The following is a 27,392-nucleotide window of genomic DNA, read 5'->3' on the forward strand; positions in this document are numbered from 1 at the left end:
ATTAGGAATCAATCCAACCGTAAGTCTACTCCTGATTTTTCGTGGCCAAAAGGAGCAGAAATCTTCTGTTTTTACAACAGCAGTGAAGCAGAACTAATGGAGAAATTGGACGAGCTTCTAACGCTAGGATGGCCAGCGACAGAGTCAAAAACTAGAGTGACAGCCATGTTGTTTCCAGAATCTTCCATTACAGTGGTAGAACAAGGGATAACAGAATTCTGGATGTATAGTGGGATCAGGGGCTGTTAAAAGGGCTTTTGCTGATAGTCATATGTTTGAAATATTCGAATCGTCTTCCTTTTAATACGGAGAAGCTGAAAGAAAGAGGTACGCCGTGAGACGCCCCCCATGGAGACCACCATGGCCCCCACCATGGCCCCAGCAAACGGCCTCCGCAAAGGTGACTCAGCAGCCCAACTTCCCCCGTAAGTGTTCACAGAAAGTCCCAAAGAAACCCTGCCTCTGCACTACCTCTTAAACCTGGAGTTCTGCTTCTCATTTTATTAACAAAATGACAGCAGTCCTTTACAAAAAAAAAAAAAAAAGAACACACAAACAGGAGAGCTCATTTCTTACTTTAGAGTCGTCTGTACTTCTTTTATGAGGATCCCTTTGCTGTCAGGGACACAAGAAGACACAGTTAGGATAAGAACACACCTGCCTGCCTGCCTTTCTTTTTTGATATTTGTGGGATTATCCCTCGACTAACGAAAAAACTGCTTTCCGGTGAAACAAAGAGTTGCATTTTTAGTTTTTTTTTTTTTTTTTTTTAAAAACACATTAAATCTTAAAAAGGGGATTTTATTCTGATATGTCCCCTCAAGTAATCGGAAAATAAGCGTGTAGAGAACACGCGTATGCACACAGATAGAAGGCAAAACCCGAAATAACGGACCGGAAAAGGAGATGATCGGAGTAATGCTGTACCCGAAACTTCTTCTAGACCTTAAGTAGCCAGTATGATTACATTTGTAGCAAAATTCTGCATCTTAATTGCGTTTGGCTAATTTCTGGGCATCGAGAGCTGAGCCATTGCATCTTTGCTCAAATTGGCTCATTAAAGCTATTAGTTTTTGCCAGGCCTCTGGGTCAGGTAGTGCACCGATGCGAAGAATGTAAATAAAAACCACTTTGCTCCCGTTAATAAAAAAGCTAGCATTACCTCGCCTGGCCTCTGCCCAAGGACTGCTGCGGTACAAACGGCCAGTACCGGGCTGGTCACCCCCGCTGTGCAAAATTCCTCGTCGTCTTCACTGAGAAGAGCTGTAATTGCATTAAGGCCTCTGGCTGGTGTTGTGAACTCAGCAAGCTCTCCTGAGCCGCTTCAGAGGGGCATGCTGGGTGACCCGAGGAAGCGGTTTATGAAGGCAGGCCCATTTCGTCCCGTGTCCTTCCTCCGGAGAGCTCCGGATGCCACTCCACGTCACCCCTTTCCCAGGCCCTCCCCATGCACCCTTTTCTCAACCCCACCATCCTCCTTCGCTTCCTTCCTTCCTTCTTGTTCAGTCCTGGACAACATTAATCTGAGCACACATGACTCACCTTCCAAATTTCTATTACTCACCTGATGCTCTGCTGACTTAGTGTTAAGCTGCTTACTATGGTCTTCCTATTTATACAGCTCAGTAATTTCTACTCTGTCATTTCAGGGTGAGTACCTTCAGCAAGGGTACTACAGCATCTGAGTCCTTTGCGTGCAAGGCGGCAGCTTTAACCGCTACCCTATCTGCTGCCCCGCATTCAACTTTCAATAGAGCTGTTGCGAGCATGGGTTTAAACATAAAGGCTGTGGGTTTAAGACCCAGTCCTACTGCTGTTGTTGTCAGCTAAGCAATGAAAAAAAGAAACAAGAGCCACTGATTTATCCAGCATTGATGGTCCCTTGGCCCAGAAAAGGAACCCCACCCCCAACCTCCCCATCTCCTGGTGAAATGCAGGCTACCCGCCTCCCCCCCCCACAATCCACCCGAACCCGTCCTGGTCTCACGCACCCCTCCAGCCCTCAGCAGCTTGCGGCGGAACTCCTCTGTGGGGTTGTTGAAGGTGAGTTTCTCGCAGCGCAGGTGGTTCACAGGTGGGTGGCCCTCTAAATGCAGGAACAGGTCGTAGTCAAAGCGCACTTTCTTGGGTTCTTCCTGCAAAGGGTTCACAAACGCACACAAAATATTTCTACTAACATGTTTACACATTGTGCCACAATGTGCCACAATTCCACCATCAACCTGTACTTACACCATCATTAGTTATTTCAATAACGATTTTAATCATGAAAACAAGGCACAAACGACCCAGAGGCTCTGAAAGACTCTCTCTCAAGCACACAAAGGCAGAAGTGCACCCACATTATCGCTCCTTTTCCTGGATGCCTATTAGTTCAAACAACACGTGCCACAATTGTTGCACATAATTTTATACTTTATTCTGAGAAATTGCAGTCTATTATGTAATACATTTCTTGCTTCCTTGACAAGAAGAACAAACAGGTGGAGAAAACTCACACAAGTACCTTGTTTTTGAAGTAAACTTCAATGGGCAAGATGAAGCCAGCGTAACCGGACTCCTCAACCTTGTAGGGCGGGTCCTTGCACACTGGAGCACATGGAAAAGGGGGACACGGGGACGAGCAGAACATAGGACTGAGTTCAGCACGTACAGAGGGTGTGTCAACACTTGTCTTTGCTTCAGCTGGAAAACGTAGGAGTACAACCACGTCCTTGTTGGTAAAATGTGTCAGAGGACCATACTCATCTTCACAATCTACTAGATGACAATACTTTGGCGAAATATTTCTGAAAACTTACACACGACTGAAACTTAATATATGTGGGAAAATAATGGACTAAGAATGAGTCCTTTATGAACAGAGCGGCCCTCTGTAGACTGAGTTGGCACCTCTACACCAGCCTTGGTGGGAAAACCAAAAGGGTAAAGATCATTAATAATTTATCTGATGCTTTTCTCCAAGGTGACTCATAATGCGACGTTTGTAGATTAAGCTACTTAACTGATTTACTCATGCAGCAGGACAATTTTTACCGTATCAACTCAGGGTGAGTACCTTGATCATGCTGCAGCAGGAGGTGTGATTCGAACCTGGATCCTTTTAGTGTAAGGCGATGAGCTGAACCACAACACTACTCACTGAGTTCATCGCTGTGATTTACCAACATCTGCACCAAAACAGGTAAGAGACATCCTGGCAAACGTGCACTGGTACAGAAACCATATCGACCCCCTGGGTACACTTATATGACAGCCAGCATTTAGCGTAAAACTGTGTGCGGCATGGTCGTAAAACAAGAACAGCTCATTAGTGTGCAGCAATGTGGCCACTGGGATACCATTGTGATTCCTTAAAAAGCAAATTTTTGCATCTTAAAAAATATATATATATATATCTTTGTTTGGGGCTTTATTTTCTAATTCTATTTCCATCTATTCCAATCATCAATAGCCACATGTCCAATGCAGCGCCACAGTGGTCAGGAGTCGATTCTGCAAGCACAGGGTGTGAAGCTTTTTTCCCCCCTCTTTTTAAATTTCAGCTGCCATGAAGATTCAGAGAAGTTAAGGCACCCTTTGAAGATGGAGCCCTTTAAGTATTGGGGGTTTTTGAAGGCAACCTCTTATTCCATAGGGACCCTGGAAACTCTCTGCACTTATGACGCATTGCGGGCAGTCTCCATAAGGTGCCACATGTCAGGTGATCGAAGCTCTCTGCTGGTTTCTAAGCAGCAGCTCTCGCAGCGTTTTAACCTTTTTGGGACAAAACAGCCCCCCAGCTGTCCCAGAGATGCTTCGGTGAACACAGCCCTTATTCTCTGGATTGGTCCCACAAGACACCCCCTCCTCCAGACCTCCAGCATAAGGACCTGGTATGATCCTGGTGTCTAAATTTAACATGCTTGTTTACCAAAGCTTTGGTGCCTAAAGGGAAATCAAAGAGGACCGTAGAGAGAGAGAGAGAGAAGAAGAGAGAGAGAGAGAGAGAGAAAGAAGAGAGAGAGAGCGCTATCTGACTGCTTAATTCATCTCCCTCCCACCAATTTTAGGTTTTAATTGGGACAAACGCATACATACATCACTGTTGAGGAATAAATGCTCTACCAAGAGAACGGATGTCCCCGAAATCAAAGACAGCGCACATCTGCTAGAGAAAGCGGTGGAGCAAAAAAAAAGACAGCGCTACTCTGATGAGGACCTGAGGAGCGCTCAGGAAAGGGGGCCGCCGGGGTCCTGTACCTAGGGGGTCTGACAGCTCAAAAGCCTTTTCGACAAAAAAAAAAAAAAAAAAAAAGAAAAAAAAAGTGCTCTTAAAAGAGCGCCTGTCCCACGTGTGGCGTCTCCAGATATAAAAGTCTCCAAATATTTGGTCTGCCGAAGACGTTTACAGAGCGCACTTTACAAGTGTCGGGACCAGAGGGAAAGGCGATCGCTGCCGCCGTTCTGCCGTTGGAACAAGGAGCAACACTTAGCAGAACATGTCCAGAGGCCGGAGAAAACCGGGGTCAAGGCCTCAAAGCTTCTCAGCCCGACGGGCCTCTCGGATTGCGCCGGCGCCTGGTTCCGCCCACGAAGCTACACGTGATTGACAGCAGAGCTGGCAGGGCTGGGGCAGGCCTCGCTCCTGTGGCAAGGGTGTCTCAAGCGGATAATGCTGTATAAATATTGTGGGTCGTGATTAACTGCATGACTGGGTCAGGCTCAATTACATGCAAGAAAAAGGGCCCATTCAGAGCGGAGTATTCACAAAGAATAGAGAACGGTCTGCGACGAGCTTGGGAAAGGAGCTGGGTAGGAGGGGTCTGAAGACAGACAGACCCCAAATGTCACTTTCTTTCAGGTCTGAAGACCTTTATGCCCAACTGTGGACCAATGGGCACCTGTAATTCCACATTTAATCCTTACCATCACTCAGATTTGCACTGCAGCTACAAGACTCAGCAAGTCAAACGTTCAAAACTTTAAAAACACAATGAAAGCAACGACTGCACCCAGGGAGTACGTTCACCTGCTTGAAGTCTTACTCCCTATACCAATCCACTTAAGTATACTGCATGTATAACAATCAAGAGGTTTGCAGTAGAAGAGATCTTCAAGAAAATTTTCAACAAACAAAGCATCAATTCAGAACATTTACACCAAAAAAAGAGAAAAAGCCAGATCTATGTGATATGGCTTCGTCGTGACAATAAACAGCTTGTGGCAGGATGACTAACACCATTGGAACAGATTTCATCATCTGGGCTGTGGCACCCTCAATAACGTTGAAAAGGTCACCGCTGAGGCTAACAGCAGATCAGTCAGCCTGGACACACACAAGGGGCACAGACCTGTGAGAGGAGGATGGCCAGCGATTACAACAAACTAGGACCGAGAACAAAACAGGTCTTTTACTGAGAACGCTCTGTCTGGAACGAGCTGAAGTACCAACCAGAGAACAATGCCCATCACACAGGGTTTGCCCTTTCAGGGAGACCGGCCTGTAATGACCTACAGAGAGACTACTCCAATGTTCAGCAAGCCAGGGAGGGGTTACGCAAACACCGCACTTATGTTCAGCTGAAACCCGGAACCCGCCAATAACTTACTTTGCCATGTAGCAAAAATTGACACAGTTTAAGATGCTTTCTCAAACAACCGCGACCCTTGTTGGAGCGAGGGCCATCAATATAGCCGGCCTGCCGAGCGTCGCCACAACCAAAGTCTGTTTCACTTCCTCTTAGTTCCTACATAATTAACAGTCATTTGCAATGTCCTCAGCATTGCAGTTTGCTGCAAGATGGCATTAAAACACAGACGGTCTTTGCTGTGCCCTGGGAAAACTTAATATTCTTGTATATACTCATCCTTCACCAACTCTTTTAAAATTGGCCCATAAGAGCAGCGGACTAAGAATATCCAGCTGCGTGGTGGAGGGAACAAACAAATAAATCAGACTATTGTTTCAACGAGGTGGCTCCCAATTTCTCAATGTCAGTACTGTCACCTGGTTAGCCCCTTGGCCCCAAGCCAAATTGATGGCACTGCTGTGATGTCACATTCTCTGCTGAGGGAATGACTCATGGTTTTATTGTTGATTCTATTCCTATGTCTACAGGATTACAAAGATAATCTCAGTAACAGGGGCAGGAGGAAGACTCAATACAGCCAATGAACGTGCTCATTTCCCAGGGGAGATGACAGCTTCCAAGAACCGAAATGAACATTTATGACAACGCATTTCCGACCACTAGCTATAGACAGATGGATAGATAGATAGATAGATACATGAAATGTGTATTGATCGCAAGCAGAACTGCACATGGCTACAGCAGCACACAAACAATAGTGACAGAAGACGAAAGCAGCACTGACAGTTATGCTACAATTTTAAGGTTTAAATGTCATACCCAATTTTTTTTTTTTTTTGAACTGAACTTCAAAAGCACAGCCTCTTCTAAATTGTAAAACTCTCATCACATTTATTTAGTGGGATTTGAATAACAAAAATCTGTATTTTCAATTAAATTTAGCAGAAAATCGACAGGGCAGCCATCCTTCCAAGATACAAATAATCAAGTTTTAAAGGAAGGTTAAACAAATGTTCTGAAAGATAGGTTTGTTTTCAGCAGGCTCACAATGGGACAAAAGGATTTTGCTGTCCTGCTGACGCCTGATTCTGGATCCTCATGGTAACGGGCTTGTTTGGCACTTGTTACCGCGTGCTGGCTTGGTGCTCATTAGGAAGGGTAGGGGCTTGAGAGACACAGACCCACGCACACTTCCCCACAGACGCTGAGCCGACAGACCCTCTCTGGGCTTTTCACCACTGAGCTACGCTGTCGAGGGTTCAAGGAAGGATGTTTCAGCTGAAGATCCTTCCACACGTCACATGTTCATTGCAGTCCTTGATGTGGCAGGAGATTTGTCAGCAAGTCCCCCACGGCTGATTTAAGTACTCTAATTTTTTGAGACACTCTTTTCCACTACATCTTAAAACATGATTTTACACAGATGTAGTATAACACCACTTTCATAAGAGATCTCCTGCAGAAACATCTGCCCAAAATCCAGAATTTCAAAGCTGAAACCCTTAGGAGTCTTCCCTTCTATCCCCGTGTGTTTGTAGCCATCACAACTCCAACAGTTGCCTGTAGACCACCTACCCAAAGCAAATCCACCAATTCCAGTTTTCCACATTGCATTTTTTTTCCAGATCTAAAATAAGGGCAGTAACAACAACATCCATCTTTGACAGCTAGATGTTGGGAGTCACCGGTATGGTACCAAGGGGTATCTGATGTTAAGTATGAGCCTGAACACACCAGTGAGAAGTTCACTTGAGTGGATGCATAGAGCACTCAAACACAGCATATGGAAGCAAAAATTTCTCAGCAGCCAAGTGTTTCTAGACACAAAGAAACCATGGACTATCTACGAGCCAATGGGAATTCAAATACAAGCTACGATGTCTCTAACAAGAGGAACTTAGGATGAGGTTGCCCCAAATAGTCCTGAAGCACCAGGCTTGCATACTGATACCATAAAATGGGCTACTGTGCAAGCCCTCTGATGATGTAGTTGCATACTGGTGAAGCCGTGATCTGATGTAGTTGCATACTGATGAAGCCATGTCCTGAACCAAGAAGTTGGAGGTGTCCTCAAACAGACTAGTTAATTTTTTAAAAAAAAAAAAAAAAAAAAAAAAAAAAAAAAATCAAAGCACACCGGCCAACGTAGAACAAGAAACAATTTGAAATTAAACGAAATTACTGGGCCAGTAATTGGTCCCAGACACAGACTTGTTAGCAAGAGCGGTCATCCGCCATGTCCCTCCTGCGGGTGACCTCCAGTCGACACTGACCACCACAGTAGATGGCCTATGACTAATTATGAAGTGGGGACGGGTTCTCCTAAAATAACACATAATCAACTTCTTCAGTCTTTTTCAATGGAGGCCTTAATGAGGCAGTCAGCAAGTCAACTTCCAGGGCTACTTCAGGGCTCATGTAACTAGTCCACTGCCATCATTTACACAACATGTGCACAACACGCAGTCCACAAAAGTTCATGGCGACCCAAACAGAGGCCGTACAACAGCTTTGGATCACAGCCATACCACCACTGGGCCGCTGAAACACCTGCACACCAGTCTGTGGGATCATCAAAGTGACCTGCAAGCACATGCATAGGGTGGGGGTGGTGACAGCAGCCTGTAGTCATAGCGACCAGGCAGTGTCTTTCCAGCGTTCCACTGGACCAGCAAATGACCAGCACGGGCAAAGGACATTCATCCACCCATCTTGTCATACATGGTTTTGAACTAAATTAATTGAAATGGTTTTTAACCTACAAGCAGTGCCTCTCATCAACCTCTAAAATTCACATTATAAATCACATCCACACCTGAACAGACTTTAAGACTCCAATGCGAGCATCCAGGTAAAAACAGAATACAGGGAGGACATTAAATTGGCACCATGCTATATATCCTAAAGTAATGTATTTACTGAAATGTCCCTAATTACAGCTATTAGTTACACTGCTATTTCCACCTCTGTGCTCATGTTACTTAAATATGCTCTTAAACATCCCAAAATAAATGTACTATTTGTATAGTATTTATTTAAAGAATATTTTCAAACTTTGTCACTTCATGTCTACTCTGTTACTTGAATGTTATGTATGTTTCATATGTCTGAAAGAAAATCCTTGTATGTCTAAATGCACTTGGCCAGTGAAGTATTGTCTTACTTGAATATGAATAAAAAAGGGTGTAGGCCTTCCACTCTTTGGCTCTTCAACACCATTTAATGGGAACTAGATATGAAAGCTCAGCTCAACTCAACAACAAAACTGCAACAGCCGCAACTGCTTACAAAAACTCATCAGGGTCGTGTTACACACGGCTTGTTGTGTGAAGGAGTGGCGTTTTCCCTCAATATGGCACCTCCAGCTAGAGCCTGCAGCCACATGGCTGTTCTAAAGATCTACACCTCAAGCAAATAAACACAAACACAAATAAATGGAGAAAAACACAGAAGGACTGGGAAGGTCTGAGCGATCCTTCACGGACCAGGGTATGAGTTCTAAGAGCCGGGAAACGGGAGGGTGTACGCAAGATCACTACATAGCACACACCTTACCATATGGGCAGGCTGTCTTTAGTTGCAAGGGTGTGAAGACACACTCAATCAACAGGAAGCACCAACAAATTGGTGGTCTTAAGTAGCATCCAACAGCAGTGGGAGAGTGGGAAGGAGAGAGAGGCATGAGAAAAGAGGCACTCCAGATACCTCCTCCTCCTATGCCCACTAAAGTCGCCAAAAGAGGCCTTGCTTCTTCACAAACCCATCTGATTATAGACTCCCAGTGGCTGACCTCCAGTGGTGGATTCTGTGCCTTGAGAGCTTCAGAGCCTAACAGTAGTAGCATGGGTCACAGCAGGAGTCTGGCTTTAGGTTTTGTAAAGTCCATAATGTAAGGGTGAAATATGGACACTTTCATTGTTCTTTCATATTTCTAAGGCGCCCAGTTGCCTGCCATTACAGACATTTGAGGACTTGAGCTCTCCACGTGCAGCCATTTCACTGGTCCAACTTACTGTCGCTATTGACAATTTGCATGGTATGGATCCAGAAAAGCTCATGAACCCATGTGGAGAATGGCCCAAAACACATTGTGGTCAAACACAAGAGACCCAGTATGTGGTGGAAGTGTAATTACATTTATTTATTTAGATGATGCCTTTCTTCAAAGTGACTTTCATTGTTAAGTTACTATGATTTAGCCATTTATACAGTAGTGTAATTTTTACAGCATTAATTCAGGGTAAAAACCTTCAGCAGGGAAGCATTCAAACTAAGGGCCTTTGAGTGGCAGCAGCTGTAACCACTACGCTACCTGCTACCGCCATAATATTTTTTTTTTTTCTACAATCTCCCACTTGTCAGGTTTTTTTTTTTGGATTTCACTGTGGTTCATTTTTGAAAACCTGGAATGATTTCGCAATGAAAGCCTCATTTCACGTTCCAGAAACAGCAAAAAAAAAAGAAAAAAAAGACAAGAAACCAACCATTTTTTGTTAACCTGTTTGGACTTGGTTTCACAGGATGACTAACAACCCATGGCCTTCTGAGCTCACAGGAAGGTGTGGTGTATCATCAAAAAGTGTTGCAAACTAATCAGAAATACTCATTCTTCATCTACCAACACTGCCACTATTAATTTGGCATTTTTGCATGTAGATGGAATGAGTCAACTGCAAGCCCAGCTGAGTATCAGGAAAAGCTTAAAGAGAAGCAAAGAGGCAACGCTCTCTTGACTAAATCACAATCACTGCTGGATTTCATCATCATCATCATCATCATCATCATCACCACCACCACCACCACCACCACCCAACTCTTAACTATCCTAAAGTGTTTGCTGGAACCAAGAGAGGCTGTTTCACTGAATGTGCAGTTGTCAACAGGAAAAGCAGCGACTTAGACCAACTCCGTTAAATTTTAACAATCACAGCTGAACTCTTAAAACTGAAAAGTGAGTGAACAGCAGAGAACAATGATCCATCTATCTGAGCTGTAACCTGAACTGGTACTGTACACCACTCCACGTGCTCCCCAGAACAACAGCTGGAAAAACAAAGTTAAAATCAGCTGCTACTTGGACCACAAAATCTTTATGATCAGGAGACAATAGATTTAAAAGTCCCTACATTTTGAAAACTGATCTTCGCTTGTTGAAAAGACCCTCAGGAATAAAGATAAAGATTACAACCTCTCCCATGGCTATGGTATAAGACTGCTGATAGTTATTGATTTAGTAACACAATACACAACGGGGCACAGTGAAACAACACACACTCACATGCACAGTCCACACGCAGCTGATGGATGTAACATCCTGTGAAAAGGAATTTCACCATTATACACGAACTGCACTGTGCCCCAGCACACGAACACAGTGCATCGAACCTCAGCGTCCCCACAGCCAGGTTACCAGACCCTGGGCACATGATGCAGCCTGGGCTCCACTCAAAAAAATTTTTGCATTTTGTAAGCAGAGGAAAAAAAAATAACACAAATCGGTGTGTACATATCACGGGACAAATACAAAGCCAATTTATATTTGATCCAAATGCTGGAGGTGCGAAACCGTGGAAGTGGCCTTGGACGATGGTGCACAGGCGGTCCGAGTTCCGTTCCTAAGTCTATCTTTAAGTTGGATCTGTACGCAAGTCGGAACAGTTACAGTGCGTGTCTAACGTGAGTAAAATGTTTGTCTTTGTATATAGTATATCGTATACCTTTCTATGCATAAAAACAAACGAACACTTCCGGATACACTAAAACATCTTTAATATAACAATACAGTAATAATAATAATACAGTGTAATGATAATACATGTTGCTAGGTAGAATTGGAAGAAACTAACGTTCGCTTTTCCAATGTTCGTTGGCGTTTCCCCTTTTTCTTATTGCTTCATTATTTCCACTTTAGTTTCAGTCATGATCGTTTTCCTTTTCTTTGATGCATCACCATTACTTGCATCACATATATGCTTTGGTGCCATGGTTAGGAGGGTAAAAACTAAAAAATTACACCCAAATACACTAACACACAAGAGACACTTAACAGCAACGTGGTCCGTGTCATTCTGAGCGGGCAGGAGACCGAGGTGCATGAGTGCATGCGCGCGTGTATCCAATCGTGGGATCTCTATTGTCGGTACGGAAGGGAGCGGGCGAGATTCATGGTCGGGGACAGGTGTGGGTCGGTCGATGTTCGAACGTAGGCCTTGGGGAGAATCCGACGTCATAGTCAAGGACGTCAGGAGCGGGAACGAGGGATTGAGGAGAACGAGGGACTAGGAAGGACAGGTAGGTTGCTGCGGGTTCACTTGAGTTCTGGAGATTCCGCAACCAGGGTGTGCAGGTGCGGCTTCTTTATGCCCCGCTGCTCTGATTTCGGGCAGGTGCGGACGTTTGGGGCGAGGTTGTGGGCGTGGCAGTCCGACCGAAAAGAAGGAAGTCTTTGTCCTACCTCGGGCTCACGCGCTCCGCCCACGAGCCGACGAACCGCTGTAGACGTGCAATGTTTTGATGCGCGTCGCAAAGTAGCGTCAGTTTGTTATCACGAATCATTGTATGCAACTTGAATTTTTTTATATAGCAGGCTTTACGGGGGGTGGTTCGTAACTACGGGTTGTACGTAAATAAGATGTTTGTAACCCGGAGACTGCGTGTACACGGCACAAAAGAAACACTACCACCTCCCAAATCTTACACGTGCTGGAAATGGGGGAAAAATACATTTATCAAACAAATGCAAGATAAAATGTTAGGTTTATAATGTAATTACCCACAGAGTATGTACATGTGATTACAGCACAATTATACAGTATGCACTGAAATTTTTTTAGAACTGCAATTTTTACTGTACAAATTTAGGGCGAGTACCTTTATCAATGGTACTAAAGCAGAAGGTGGGATGGAAACCTGAGCCCTCTGACTGTAAGGCGACGGCCCTAACTACGACAACACCTGCTGGCCCGAATCATTGCGGCATGCCCCGGCTCCCTCCTGAAGAAAAGCAGTACAACAGGTAAAACGCACTGCAACTCACAGGGGAGATTACGCAGTCAATTAGCATGTTATGTGCCGTTGCCCCATCTTCTCTGCACTATTGTGATCTCGCTGCAGGTGAGACCGACAGCCACAGCTTGCATTTTTCACCGTTTCTTCTCTTTCAGCATCTAAAAAAAAACATGGTTATGCGAACAGGGCCGCATTCTCCCGAAACGCATTATGATTTTTCAGTTATTGCATGCCTACCCCTTTGTCAAGCATGGAATCCAACTTGCATTTATTTCACTGGGGGGGGGGGGGGTACATTTCTGTGGGTACTGTACACAATAGGTTTTCTTCTGGGCGCTCGAGAAAAAATGAACAATGAACGCAGGAGCAGAGCAGCAGTCAAAGTCGGCTGCAGTAACGTTGAGACAGTCTGAAGGTGCTCTTGACAAAGGGTTCACCATTACCTTGACTGCAGCCCAACAATGAAAGGAGAAAACACAAAGAAAAAAAGGGAGAATAGAAACCAGCTACACCGAGACACCCTGGCATTCAAAGCCCGTGATTAAACCAAGGGAATGGATCTGCTACTGTTCGCAACGGGCGAGTGCCTTTTTAGAGAGCAGCACACAACCTAAAAGAGCAGCCATAAAATTTTGGGCATTGTTGATGAGTAAGCAAACACGTTCAGCAGGAGGCCTCACGCAGAAAAACGGCTGAAAATGACAGTATTGTGCAGGACCATCGCATCCGTCAGCGAAGAAATACTGCATTCTTTCTGGTAAAATCGATGACTGTAGATTGTCCGCAGCGTGTGACAATGAGTGTACTGTATGTATTAAACTGTTGTACTGTGTGGATTAGTACATAATTATAAAGTGCTAAGGGGACACAGTGGCATAGCAGGTTAATCCAGTGCTTCACAGCTCCCGAGCTTCTCGGTGGGCATGGGGTTTGAGTGCAGCATGGGTGTGTGTGTGTGCATGTGTGTGTGCGTGTGTGCGTTTACGCGTTTCTCCCGTATGTTCGCACCCCCCAGACACACATAGAAGAAGGCATTGACAAACCACACCTAATCGTCCCCTGTCTCGGAAAGCACGCGAGTGGTCGCTATGTAGGTGAAGTAGAGTTAAAATTTATCAGCATTTCTCCACTGCTGTCTGGAAAGTACTGGTGTTGAAAACCAGTCCAAGTAAAGAGTCCAAAGACACCCTCTACCAAAGCACATTTCACATAATTAACGATTTTTTTCAAGTCATTATGCAGACATCTAACGACGAAATCGGTCCAAACATCCCTTTGTTTTGTTTCATGTGGCAATTCTTGCTTTTTCAGCATTTTATGCCGAGTCACAACCTTGGTGGCATCTCATAACCGGCATCCTCAGCACATGGCCAGGCAGCCAGCGCGCGGATGCTCAAGCAATGGGGGTAACCAGAACCGCAGCATTTCAGACCCTGCTTCTGATTTGCGGTCCCCCGCTAACGGGAGCGCTCCTCGCTAATTAACCATTCGGCAGCGGACGCCCCCCTGCCTGGCCGCGACTGCAAGATGTTGTTTGCTAGGATCGCAGCACCCACATCCCCTAATTGGCACCATACACGGGCGATAAGTCGCGCAGTGACATTCCAGTGTGGCCCTCATTAAAAAAACATTAATGAGCGCTACTGCAGCCAGTTCCACTTCCTGACCGGGTGATTTCATTTCCTGCGCGGCGTCGTTTTTCAGCTTGCTCAGGAAGCGCTTGGCCTTGTAAAAGTGCCAGTCTTGGATCAGGACTCAGAATTCACCTTGTGCAGGAAGCTGTTGTGTTTATCCCACCCTGAGATCTCAGGTCCTTTGTGATTTGTTCATGTATCTGACACCTTTCGCCAAAATGATCACAACATCAAGTTTGTACACTAGGCTGCTTACACTGATTTATCCACTTATTCAGGAGGTCATTTTTACTGTATCAATAACGACCCTGATTAATGGTCCTACAAGGGGGGTCTTGAACCTAGGGCCTTTGACTGCATATGATGACAGTTCCAGCCACTACCTGCCACCTCCTTGTATGTAATGAGTGCCATTATCAGGACAGGTGCCACACTGATGAAGCCTTGAAGAATTCTGAACAGATGAACTGAAGGTCAATTCCTTGTACGAACAGCATAGCTGCACCGGAACCAAAGTGGACCAGAATTCCTTGCGGTCCATTTAGAGATGACAGCAGGAGGAAGAGCTCCCTCCCTCAACAGCATGCACTTGCTGGGAGCTGGGGCCCACAAAGCCGGAAGCTGCACATGTGCACTTCTCAAGAAGATGTGCGAGATGAATGGGAAAAGGACTTTTGGTTAACATACCCAACGACTAGCGTCACTTGATAAGTCCAGCGCGCTCCTTGGAATCTCAACAGGTTTACTAATATCTCAAACCGTAAAGGCCCAGATTGAAGACCCAAGAACCCATCTTCAAGGTGTAGAAGATCTGTAATGTGACCCATCAGCAGGAGTTTTACTTCACGCCCCCTTCTACCTCCCTGAATATTTAGTTTTTTAAATGTAGGACAAAATGATTACATTTGAATATAGCAATTTATGTTAATATACCAAATTATAACAGATGTACCGGAATTTGACAGCTAAAATTCTCCATCGAGCCTTGGAAAATATCCAACAAAAGCTTACAGCTAATTATTATGCACTGAAGAGCGATGGTGGAATTGACACCTTTCAGAGCCATCATATTTGAGAAAAAAAAAGAAGGAAAGAAAAAACGTTACACAATAAATTCAGGACTTTAAGAAAAACATTAACTCTTCACAACAAATTCTGTTTCTGTTCATATTCAACCACCCTGCACTGCCCATTTGCTCTCAGTCAGTGGGGCACCAGATCATTCCCACACCAATCAAAGAATAGAAAATCATAAAAGCAAAACTATTAAACAGGTGCCTTTAAACTTGTGGTGCTTTAATTTTAAAATGACTTTAAAGGCAACTCAGGAATCTTCAAGATATGTTAAAATAGTTAATAAAAATTGAAAAAAATTTTTCAACAGAATTCACACAGTACAGAAGTACATTAAATTATTTACAATTTAAAGAAAATATGCACAACACTGGGCACCAACCACATCAACTTTAATACTACATTTATATACACACACATAATAATACCTCAAAACCTCCCTTGTCCAGCACCCCTATGATTGTTACCAATTTAAAAGGTGACAATAGTTGCAGGGGTCCCAATCAAGGAAACTCCCTGGAAGCGCAGCAAATTGAATAATTCATTCAAAGGCGTTGAGTGCAATTGTTATTTTCTTATTACAGATGTGGGGGGGGGGGCTGAATATTGGTGGATAAGGACACCCAGCTGTATTGCTGAACCCAAGAATGATCCAAGAACCTACATTATACATAGGCATTCCGGCACCGCCACAACACCAGCCACATGAAGAAGGAAAGAAAGCACAAAACGAGTGGCAGATGATGCTGCGTCTCCGACCTCTGGGTCAGCCACCGAGGAAAGACGACACCCGTCAGGAGAGCAGAGGCGTCCCCCACAGCGGAAACACGTGTGAAGAGCAAGGTGCTATAATTAGGCCTCTGCTGGGGTGACAGTCTTCCTAGCGATGCTGTCATTGTCCCCGTCATGGGTACTGCGCAAAACCCGAAGGGCAACGCACGCAGGCAAAACTGTCCAAAGCCTATCATACAGTATCATCATACTGAAAATCTCACTGGTCAATAGTGGTGTATTAATATTCAGTGTAAAATGGAACAGCAGGTAGAACAGTAGTCACTGTTGCCACCTTACACTCAACGGAACCAGGCTCAAAACCCAGCCCCGCTATCAGGGTACTAACCCTAATTGATACAATAAAAATTACTGTGCACTGTACACAAGTAAAGCACTGCAAGTCATTTGGGAGAAATGTGTCAGTTAAATAATAAGAAACAACTACAGGCAATTTCAATCACTCTGAATACAGGCTTCTGGGCCAATAACCGCACAAAACCATATTTATAAAGCTGTGGATCTGGACCCCAAACCCGAACAATATTTTCCAAACATTAAAACGGAGGGGAAAAAAAAAAAGTGGAAACGGTCACAGAGTTACACTCATTTAAAGTGGCAGGACAATGCCCTGACTAATCTTATGTCACTCAAAAGTACAGAGCCAAGAAAGACCGTAGTAAGACAGTGCATGAAAGGGGGGGGAAATAAAGGGGGGGGGGGGGGGGAACACGAAGGAAACTTTTGGCTGGAGGTTTCCGACGGTTTAGCAGCAGCCTACGTCGTGACAGCGGCGCTGAGCTACGGGTGTGTGGGATCCGAGACCATTTTAAATTCGGTTCCTGGCAAAGACACGGCGACCGGCCTCTTGCGGCCTGCCAAGCTGTCACTGCCTGCAGGGGCCTCGCCAGAGAGCGGGGATGATGTGCCGATCAGGTTTCACGATGCTTCCTCGACGTGCCCCGTGCAAACCCTCGCGCGGGAATTCACACAGACCGTTAGCGCGTTAGCACAAGCCGAAGTCCAGAGTTCGATTACGCAACCGGGAAAGAAAAGGTCCTTACAGTAGATGCAGAGAATAGCGAGGTGGTCAAGACGCTCGGCCCTTAGCTACACGCAGGATTAAGCCCCGGCAGCATTCACGCGGTTACAGTCCTGTGAACGGTTCATTCGATATTGAATAATATGAAATCATACTCGTACAGCACGGGGAGCGTGAACGGCACAGCGGTGCGCCGATCACGTCCGACACCCTAGATGTGCAAAGCAGACCCATCGTCCCTGAGATTCACTGACCTACTACTCTGTCCACAAGCGCCGAACAAAAATCATCGTTAACTTTGCAGAACTAAGCCACGTGCGTTGTGGAACATTTAAATTTACGTTACTTCATGTTGCTGATGCTTTTTTCAAAGCGAATTACAGTGCTTAAGCCACGTATAATGATCTAACCATTTATAGGGAAATTTTTACCACAGCAATTCCAGGTAAGTATCTCAATTAAGGGTACTACAGCAGGGGGTGAGACTCATACCCGGGTCTTTTGAATGCAAGGAGACAACTCTAACCATGATGCCACCTGCTGCGCCTATTTAATGACTGCACACGCAACAAAAAATGTTCACCTCCCTCCAGCAGTAAACCAATTCAACTGGACTTTTACAATATAAAGTGGACCACCATGTCTATAAAGTGCTGTGAAAAATCCTGCATGAAACAAAACATGGTAGACAAAGATTACTTACTGTTATACCTTGGATGCTATCCTGCTAGTATTAGCGCACATTTTGTACCGAGTCGCTAGGGTGCGGCATCTTGAGGGGCCACCTGAAGTAGTGTACGGTGCTCCAGACGTTCCCAAGACGCAAGGACTTTTTTCCTTATTTTAGGAGCACCAACTCCCACCCAAAAGGTCTCCAGACGTCTGCTGTATAAAATTCCAAACAACAAATCATTTATTCTCTTTCCGTCACGTATTTAAAAAGAAAGAAAAAGATGCTAGCTGGATTAATATAAAGACAGGAAAAAAAAAAAAAAAACAGATCCTTGGTAGGGGAGGCACAGACAGTATACTGTATTATGGGCCTGACAAAGACATTCACATCATAACGACAGAAAGGTGCTAAATTATACTGTATTTATATTGGATTCTCAAGGGCGTGCATTGTTGTTCAAGTCATTACAGCATCTTTCTTCTCCTGCCTTTTCAAATTCTGTTAACAATTACAAACCTTCTCAAGATCAGTCGTACCCGAAACTGATTTAACTCGAGAACGTTCATAATTGTTAGCAGAGCTTCGTAGGCAGAGGAAGAACGATGGCGTTACGAACCAAACAACACATGGCGCCTTTTTGCCTCTTGCGATATCAAGTTCCCCATTCAGAGATGACTGGATTTACATAAAGTGCTTCTTCGGGTTAGTAAAAGTACAAGTTGACCAAGGTTCTGCTCACCTGAGACAAAGACATTTATATTTATTTATCTGACTCCTTTCTCAAAACTGGCTAACGACTTGTACGCTAAGCCATTTACAGTGATTTACCCATTAATACAGCAGGACATTTTTTTTAATGTTTCTAAGGGTAAGTGTCTTCATCAAGGATACTACAGCAGAAGGGGGATTCGAACCTGGGTCTTTCAAGGTGGAAGCTCTAACCACTACGCCATCTGTGGTCACCATAACCGTCGCTGTCTGAAAAGAAATATCGCATGACCAAGAGCAGCTCTTACAAACTGAATACAGGTGAGGAATACACCAGTATTTAGCAGATCACCAGACCCCAAGTTCTTGTTCCTTCACCTTTGAAGAAGTTGGGGGAGATGAGCAGAAACCAAATAAAATAAAACAACGTGGTTGAGTCTCACTTCAGGGCTCCGACACTTACTGCTGCTGTTAACCTCACGAGTAAAATCACAAACCCTTCAGCCCTCACTAAAAGTGTCCTACCCCTGTTTTCAGACATGCGTTTAATGGTGGAAAAGCAGCAAAGTGTAGGGTGGTGGGGGGTAGGAGGGGGATAGCACACAGCCCTTATAAAGCATGCTTCACTAAACTGCTTCCTCCACCCTTTCTTTCGCTGACACAACTCGAAGAATGAGAGTTTACGGCCCAGTTCCTGTGCTCGAGCCCCCCCCAACCCCTCCCCAACCCCTCCCCACCCCGCCCCGCTCTGCTCCTTTGAGGACCACAGCGGTGGCGGGCGGCGGGCTCCCGGCCCACGTGGGCTTCTGTTCCTCGCCGATACCGCCGGGCACGGTTTCTGGTGAACTGTAAAACAATCACGGGAAAGTTGTGATGTGCGGGGGGGTGCACGGGGGCAATGTTGATACCATCATTCACAGGAAACAGCAGGATGATGAACCCTCCCCACTGGGGAACCAATTTGTGACAGCACCCCCCTTAGGAAATGTTACTGGGGACACTGGACCAGCCCTGACCGCTGCTTCTCCGTCTCACATGGATGAGGACCTGGTCCCTACAAGCCCTTTGTTTAACCTCGATCCAACCCAGGACTAGACTGACTCACTCGAATCATGACAACATGGACACGGAGAGCTTTGGGAGACTTGGAAAACGATAAGGATCTGCTCTAAATGGCGATTCTTCAACGTGACAGTTTGACACAAGAACCACTGAGATACCAGGTTTGATACAGCAGTGCGCGTTCCTCTCTACGTGACCAAAAAGCAGCAGGGCCGCGCACCTTCCGACAGCTGCGGGATGGTGCTCGAGACACGCAGGCTCAGTTGGGTAGCGTTGGTGTCTCACAGCTCCTGGGCTGTGGTTTGGAACCTGGGGTTTAACCCCCACTCAATTTGTGTCATTTGTATGTTCTGACCGTGTTTGTGGGTTTCCTCTCATGTTCCAAAGACGCGTGACGGAAAAACCACTTCCGTAACCCCCTTGTACCATGAAAACTACGCGTGTGGATTTTGTGAGCCGAATTTTACTCCGCGGTACTAACCCTCACCAGCATTCCGCATCGAAACTCTTCTCGTGACGGTACCGTTATGGCAAAAAATATGTTGTTTAGAAGGAACATCAAGGGTTCAGGGTAGGAGGGGGGAGGAAGAGTCAACATAGTTATCTAAGCAAAGATGGTTTCTTCACATTTCACAGGCAATTTAATGCCTTTACTATGCAATAAACTCTGTGCTGGGTTAACAAGCAAACACCGCAGAATTCATGGTTGACTGGATCCTCAGCCACAAATACATCTTATAATGGCACTATGAAGCAGGTAGGCCGCACCCATCGCCAAGGCGCCAAAGCGGACAACGTCCAGCCGAGCTCTCCGGATCGTTCTGCCCAGATCCGGTCTTTCGCGCTGGCCGGGACCAGGGTACCCGCTTCTCCCTCAAGCCGCGTTCCCCATTTAAGGTAAAAACCAAGTGGTCGGCATTAGAGAAAATCACTACAGGCTGCGAAAGCGATACAGAGAAGGGCCGTCTCGAGCAAAACCGCGTGGCTCTCCGTTCGCGGTGTCATCCCCCAGCCCCCCCCCCATTTCACAGCGCGGCTCCGCAGCACCGCGGCGGGGGTAATTACGACGTCTCGTAACGCGGTACGGCAGAGCGATCCCCGTTCGATCGCGTACGGTCAGCGAAAACCTACAGGAATTCCGAGCTCCGAGAAGAAGGCGAAGCAACGGACGCCAACTTCTGAGAGAGACTACACCCCCCCCTTAGGACTGTTCATACAAAGAGAGTTTACTCCAGTGACACCACTGATCTGGTATGTGAGCAGAAACCGCACAAGGTTGATCGGGGGGGAGAGAGGGAACGAGAGAGAGACAAGAGAGACAGAAAGAAAGTCAAAGGATTAATTTCGCTCCAACTCCGACAGCCCAAAGGCTAACATACTGACCCGATGATTTCGCCGCCGCTCGGGGAGAGATGGCTGACAGGACACGGGGAGAACAGGGAGCACGCCAAACACGCTTCACTGAGCCTTTCGGCAGCACCGCTGGGAGAAAATGCAGCGAGGAGATGAGCAACACTTTAGAACGTGATGGCTAACGTCCACACTCCTCCGCGGCCCACTTTCTCGTAACCGGTTAAGCGCCATCATGAAACGCACGTTAAGAGAAATTATACTTCAGTCAGTCAGACCTCTTTCTTATGATCTTTATTATTTTTTTAAAAAAAAAAAAAAAAAAAAAAAAAAAAAAACACGACAGCAGGTCTGAATCCCACCTCCTGCTGTCCCTTCGTTAAGGTACTTATCCTGAACCGATACGGTAAAAATTAACCAGCTGTATAAATTTACATTTACATTTATTCACTTAGCAGATGCTTTTCCCCAAAGCAACTTACACTGGATACTATGTAGTGTTATCAGCCCACACACCTTATTCACCAAGGTGACTTACACCGATAGATAAATGAGTATGCTCTGGTGGAAAGCATCAGCTAAATAAAGAAAAGGAAAAGCAAAACTATTTTTTTTAAAAAAAAAAAAAAAAAACTATGCTGACAGAGTGAACAAAATTGTGAGATCTCTGCATAGCCTATTGGTAAAATTGAACCATTACAATAAGCCGTCTCCACGGAAACACCCGGCAGATCAACTCCGATGGCTCCAGTGACGTTAACAGCGACGCAGGGGTGCATGGCGCAAATGGTTTGAAACGGTCAGGAAATGTCATGCATTTAATACCTGGAAAAAAGAAAGAATGACCTCTGGTTGTCAAGGTGACCTGGACCGTTGACCGTCCCAGTAACGGCGCAATTCAGCGGCGAACACGCAAACGACGACCATCCCCGTTTTACGTTAATTTGTTCATCATCTGGGAGAAACCCCATTTCCAGTCCCCATTAGACAATATTCTCTACCCTCCCTGGAAAACATTAATAATTCAATTACAGCAGAAGACAACGTTTTCACCGGGCAACGCGCTGACCCTCGGAGCGACGGCCGAAGCAACGGGGGGCGAAGAGCAGTTTGCGCGCGACTCGGCCCCGGTTCCCCCACGGCGTATCCTAGCGAAGCCCGCAACGCAAAGTAATTGCGGGAATTAAAGCAAAGGAGAGAGCGGCAGCAGGGAGCCAAAACCACGCGGCAAGACGCCAGAGGATGTCCGATGGAGAACATTACGGTAATGAGCTCATGCCCTCCGCGGCTGGACACCGAGACAGACACAATGGCAAACAGGCGAGAGGCATCGAAACAAACAGCCAGGCAGGCACCAAGCATAATTGGGAAGAGCGCTCCTTTCATCCTGTCCCAAAAAATAAATAAATAAATAAAAAAATAAAGATGTTAAAATTTTAAAAACATGCAATCGGCATTTGCATCCCCCCCCCCCCTTCATGTTTCATAATCCTTCTGAATAGTACATTTTGGCGAAGACCTACGATTTCCGTTTTGGAATAATAAGTGTGGAAAAGCGAACGCGTCGTCCACAAACGGCCATTTGCCAGTCAGTAGATTGGGAAAAATAATAAGATGATGCCACCCAGCACAAGGCAGCCTTTCAAACGGTGCGGACAGGCCAGGTACGGACGGAAAAAGTGACATTAACGCCCTTGTTCCAGTCCATTTATTCCAAAACGGTTTGCCCTTCTCCCTCAAGTCCAGGAACTAAAGATCAGGTTTCCACGGATACACAGCATGGAGGCTAATCGCAGCTTTCTGCCGGACATCCATTCGGTCCCTCGCTCCGCAAAAAAAAAAAAAAATTTAAAAAAATCGCGCACCGCCACAGCGATGAGCCGCAGGGCAGAAAGACCGACTCCACGGCGGCGAAAGGCCGCCGCTACTCGCTTCTGAGCATTAAAATACATAAAGTGTCTTTGTTATTCATAGGAAGGGCTGCTCTGCACTGTTTACATTTTACACTGGACGGGGGGGGGGCGGGGGTGCTTGTGTTTTCTAAGGTAAGTTAAAGCAGTCCTTTCATGTCGGGAGAGGGCACCGGTTTAATCCGAAGCAGCTGGGAAATTAAGGATACTAAAGAGCGCGGACGCCCCAGCAAGGTACGGGAAGTGACCTAATGCAGGGGCACGGGCTCCCGGCGGGCGGAGGGGAAGGGCAGGCCGCCGGGCCGTTCCGCGAGATGTGCCGCCGGTATTAAAATGTCAAACACATGCAAGTCGGGGCCCGGCGCGTCCCCGTTCCCTTGGCCTCTCCGGGCAAAGAGCCCCACCGTTGATCAAAGCAAGGAAGCCACCCCCCCCCCCATCAAGACATAAAACAACAAGCTTGATTGTTTACCTTAAAACAGCACCATAAATTATATAGGACGGGGGGCCGTCGGCGAAGGTTCGGGCTTCCGCAAACACGGAGCGGCCTGCAGCGCCGAACGCGAGGGGTCCGCGGCCATCCCGCGCACGCCGACACTTTCCAGACCAGCCCCGTGCCAATCAAAATGTCACACGCATTTTCATAATTTCACGACTCCGCGCATCTTTAGGAGCCGGGGACCCCGCCCCGCGGCCGATTCCGCGGTCCGCGAGCCCCGCGGTCCAGGGGGAGGCACCGAGATCTCGCCGCGAAGGAGGAAACATCGTCCGCTCGCAGATCCAACACCTGCAAGCAGCTCCTCGTCGAAACGGAGAGGACGGGAAGCTCAGCGCGACATTACCCTCGAAGCCTTTCTACATTCGCTCGCTTACGTGCGGTTTTTCTCCAAAGAATTACATTCCAAGATGTGTGCGGAAAGCGCGGCCCGTAAGGGGCGCACACATCTGAAGGGGTTTCAGCACACTTTGGAAGATTTATTGACGGTTAAGTGTCCTCCCGAAGGTCTGGGGCCGTTTTCTTAGCGCCCCGCGCACATTCGTCACGGCCGCCGAGAGGAACCTACGGACACTCATTTAGTATTCTTCTTGTCAACAAAAGCCTTTAAAACATGTTTCAAGCGGTCTCCAAATTAGGAATTGGGCTTGATTTATGGGCCGTTTTATTACTCTGGGAAAATAAATATTCAGGAGATTTTCACCAAACTGTCACGGGCCCTCAGCCGTTTTCACGGACACGTCTCCCTTAAATCCACCGCGGGCTTTGAACCCCCTCGGTTCCTTCGCTATAAATCAGAGGCTGCGACGACCGTGCGCGCCGAGCAAACTGACCGCATCGGTCCGGCCGAGCGGTCAGGTGTCCGCAATCCATTTACCATGGGCCGCGCCGTTTAGAAATTGGACCAGGCGGACGCTTTTCAAGCGAAACCCCGGAGAGGTTCGAAAAAGACAACGCGAAACGGCGAGAAACGTGAAAACCGCCAGTTCGTCCTCCGTTTCTTCACCTGAACCTCAGCTTTCTGTTCAGGGGAGGCTTCTTCATTATTTCCCTTGCTGTCAGACACCATCATTTCAATGTGCCAAAAGGAGCATCAAACGACCCACGGATCCGTTCGTCAGTCAATAAATCAAAACCGTTGCACTGAGACACACCTTTGGCAAAATTACCAAAAATTAAGCCTTAAGTACACTTCATTAAAAACAGCTGTTGACAGTTTCACTAACATACACACACAGTTCAAAGTTAATACATTTGAATGCAAGATATGCTGGAATAACTTTAAATTTTAGCCCCGCAAATGCATAGAAGAGTCATTATTTTTAATAAACTGCCGGGCCTAGTAAAGGGGGTGCGGTGGCGCAGTGGGTTGGACCACAGTCCTACTGTCCGGTGGGTCTGGGGTTCGAGTCCTGCTTGGGGTGCCTTGCGACGGACTGGCGTCCCGTCCTGGGTGTGTCCCCTCCCCCTCCGGCCTTACGCCCTGTGCTGCCGGGTAGGCTCCGGTTCCCCGTGACCCTGTATGGGACAAGCGGTTCTGAAAATGTGTGTGTGTGTGTGTGCCGGGCCTAGTGACGGTTGCTAGGCAATAAGTGGTCAGTCGCCACGTCCCTCATAATTCTGCAAATGTCCCAAAATTTCACTGGCAGTTCACAGGGGGCAGTTCTAAGCACCGGTCACTTTTCATTGACAGAACAAATACAATTCAAACGGAATATACCACAACGTAATTATTGTTTTCTTATATGTGATCGATTTTAAATTTTCCCAGCACATTATTTTACTAAACCGGCTCTGCTGTCCTTGGGACAAAGTGAGTCTTGAAAATGCAATAAGAACATTATGATATAAGGACACATAAATTCGGAACATGTATTAGACAGATACTGAGATAAAACCAAAATATAAAATTTGCTAGAGTTGATTGTTCCCACCGATTGGGGATAATCCCAACAACCCAACCCAACCCCAAAACACACACACACACACACACACACACACACACACTCTGCAGTGTTATGTCTCACAGATCGAGCGCAACGGCAGTCTCTTGCGTTGCAATGAGGTGGAACAGAAAACATAACCAGGCCTTGGCACCATCTCAGCGTGCGCCTGTCCCTACAAGTGCGACGGAAACCATCGATCTGTCTGACCTCCCGCGCACAAAGCGCTAACGTTTTTAGACCCGCAGCTCAGTTTATGTTAACGTTTACTCATTTAGTTGACGCTTTTCTCCAAAATGACTTACAATGTTGAAGTACTTTGAATTATTTACCCATCTATACAGCTGAGTAATTTTACGGCAAGTACTTTGCTCAACGGTACTACAGCCAGAGGTGGGGATCGAACCCGCAACCTTGGGATCCAAAGGCGGAACCTCTAACCACTACGCTACCAGCTGTCCCTGCCCGTCCCTCTTTAAGACCCAACTAAAATGATGCTGGTTTTGCCAGCGATCACTAACTCCCAGCTCAGCCTCCACTTGACAGCGATCCACAGAGCAGAGCAACACATGCGCGGTACTGCATCTTAACTTCTAGGAAACTCTACAAAATATAAATATTGCAAATCATTTTCAAAAAACGCTAGCAATTGGACCGGAAAGTTTTACCAGATCACGCTGACCTATACTTACAGATCATTTTACAAACTTATTTCATGCATAGAAGTTAGTGGTAGCTTTAAATTATTAACTTAGCTTTTATAAATTAGAAATTGATTAAAAAAAAAATATTCAATACAGCATTTAGCTGACTATGCCCAACATAACAATGTGGCAGGTATGAACAGGTCAGAAAAGCCTCGGCACATGCAGTACAAAACAGTAATACAAGTGGATTTTGAATTTTGGGGATAGAATTGAGGAGTTGCGTTTCCCACACAAAAGGAATCGCTAACGTCTCTGTCCAGAGACTCAAAACTCGCAAGGAGTGTGAGAAACACACCATTTATGACACACACAAGATCAGCAGCAGACATGTGTATTGCATGTACAGTAAAAATGAACTCTAGCAATTAAGTTATGTCAACTACATTAAAGGGTTTACATTTACATTCATTTATTTAGCAGATGCTTTTCTCCCAAGCGACTTCCAATGGATACTATGTAGCGTTATCAGCCCACACACCTTATTCACCAAGGTGACTTACACTGCTAGATACACTACTTACAATAGGTCACTCATCCATACATCAGTGGAACACACTCTCTCTGTCACTCACACACTATGGGGTTTATGAATGATCAAAAAACTGAAATACATTTATTTGTATTTTATACTAAATTAAGGGGTTTAAACCACACCTACCACTGTGCCGTAGCTTTGGATGGGAGTTGTTTTCTACAGGATCCCCTGATAACAGGACCTTTATTGATCTGTAGTGAGCTGTACTGTGTTTATTTTAACAATGTACCCAAGATCATCATTATCGTCAAAAACTCATGAGAATGAATGCAGTGTTTCAGTAAAATTCAGAATAAATAACATTTTCCATCCACATTTCTGGTTTTACTTTGAAAAGGTCGGAGTGACCTACGGGCATGACCACACCGCCGTGTCAATAACTGTAGCGCCCTCCTGCAATTGCAGTGTGACAAGGTCTCTCTGGGGCACTGGAGTTGGCATCGCTCCCAGTGCACGCACGCACGCACACACACAAGAAAGACTGGAAGAAACTGACCCACTCCCTACAAAAAAAAAAAAAAAAAGAGAGAAAAAGCAAACGTGGTTTTATATGACCATGTCCAGCACTCACAGCTGACTGGGAATGTAGCAGGTCTCTGGGCTCATGGTAACAGTGTTACGAACAACATGATGCCACACCTAGCAACACACCAGTGGATATGGGATTTGCATCTCCCAGGCTGCGAGACGTGCTATTGTGCATGGCATGGGCATGGTCCTCAGGGAGTCTGGCACACATAATACCAATCAGAAGAACCCAACGAGAGCTCCAGCATGGGGTGCAAGAAGGGACGCCAACAAGAGACCCCATAAGGAGAATACAATCTGAGACCCCAAAAAAGGGACACGACGAGGGACCCCAACAGGAACCCATCGGAAGAGCTGAACATGTGACCCCAACACAAG

General features: G+C 46.0%; 1 protein-coding gene across 4 annotated transcripts in view; it reads right to left on the reverse strand.

Annotated features, from left to right (window-relative positions):
• Positions 1-27,392, reverse strand: part of mllt3 (MLLT3 super elongation complex subunit) — a 57,858-nt gene that overhangs the window by 25,278 nt on the left and 5,188 nt on the right. For all 4 annotated transcript variants that reach the window (XM_018759640.2, XM_018759639.2, XM_029252516.1 and 1 more), the window contains 3 exons: positions 2,507-2,589; positions 1,992-2,135; positions 577-615 (listed from right to left, as the gene is read on the reverse strand). In XM_018759640.2, the coding sequence (XP_018615156.1) occupies positions 577-615; positions 1,992-2,135; positions 2,507-2,589 (266 nt within the window). The remainder of the gene's footprint in view (positions 1-576; positions 616-1,991; positions 2,136-2,506; positions 2,590-27,392) is intronic.

The sequence above is a fragment of the Scleropages formosus genome, chromosome 5, assembly GCF_900964775.1.
Source record: "Scleropages formosus chromosome 5, fSclFor1.1, whole genome shotgun sequence".
In the NCBI taxonomy this organism is placed as follows: Eukaryota; Metazoa; Chordata; class Actinopteri; order Osteoglossiformes; family Osteoglossidae; genus Scleropages; species Scleropages formosus.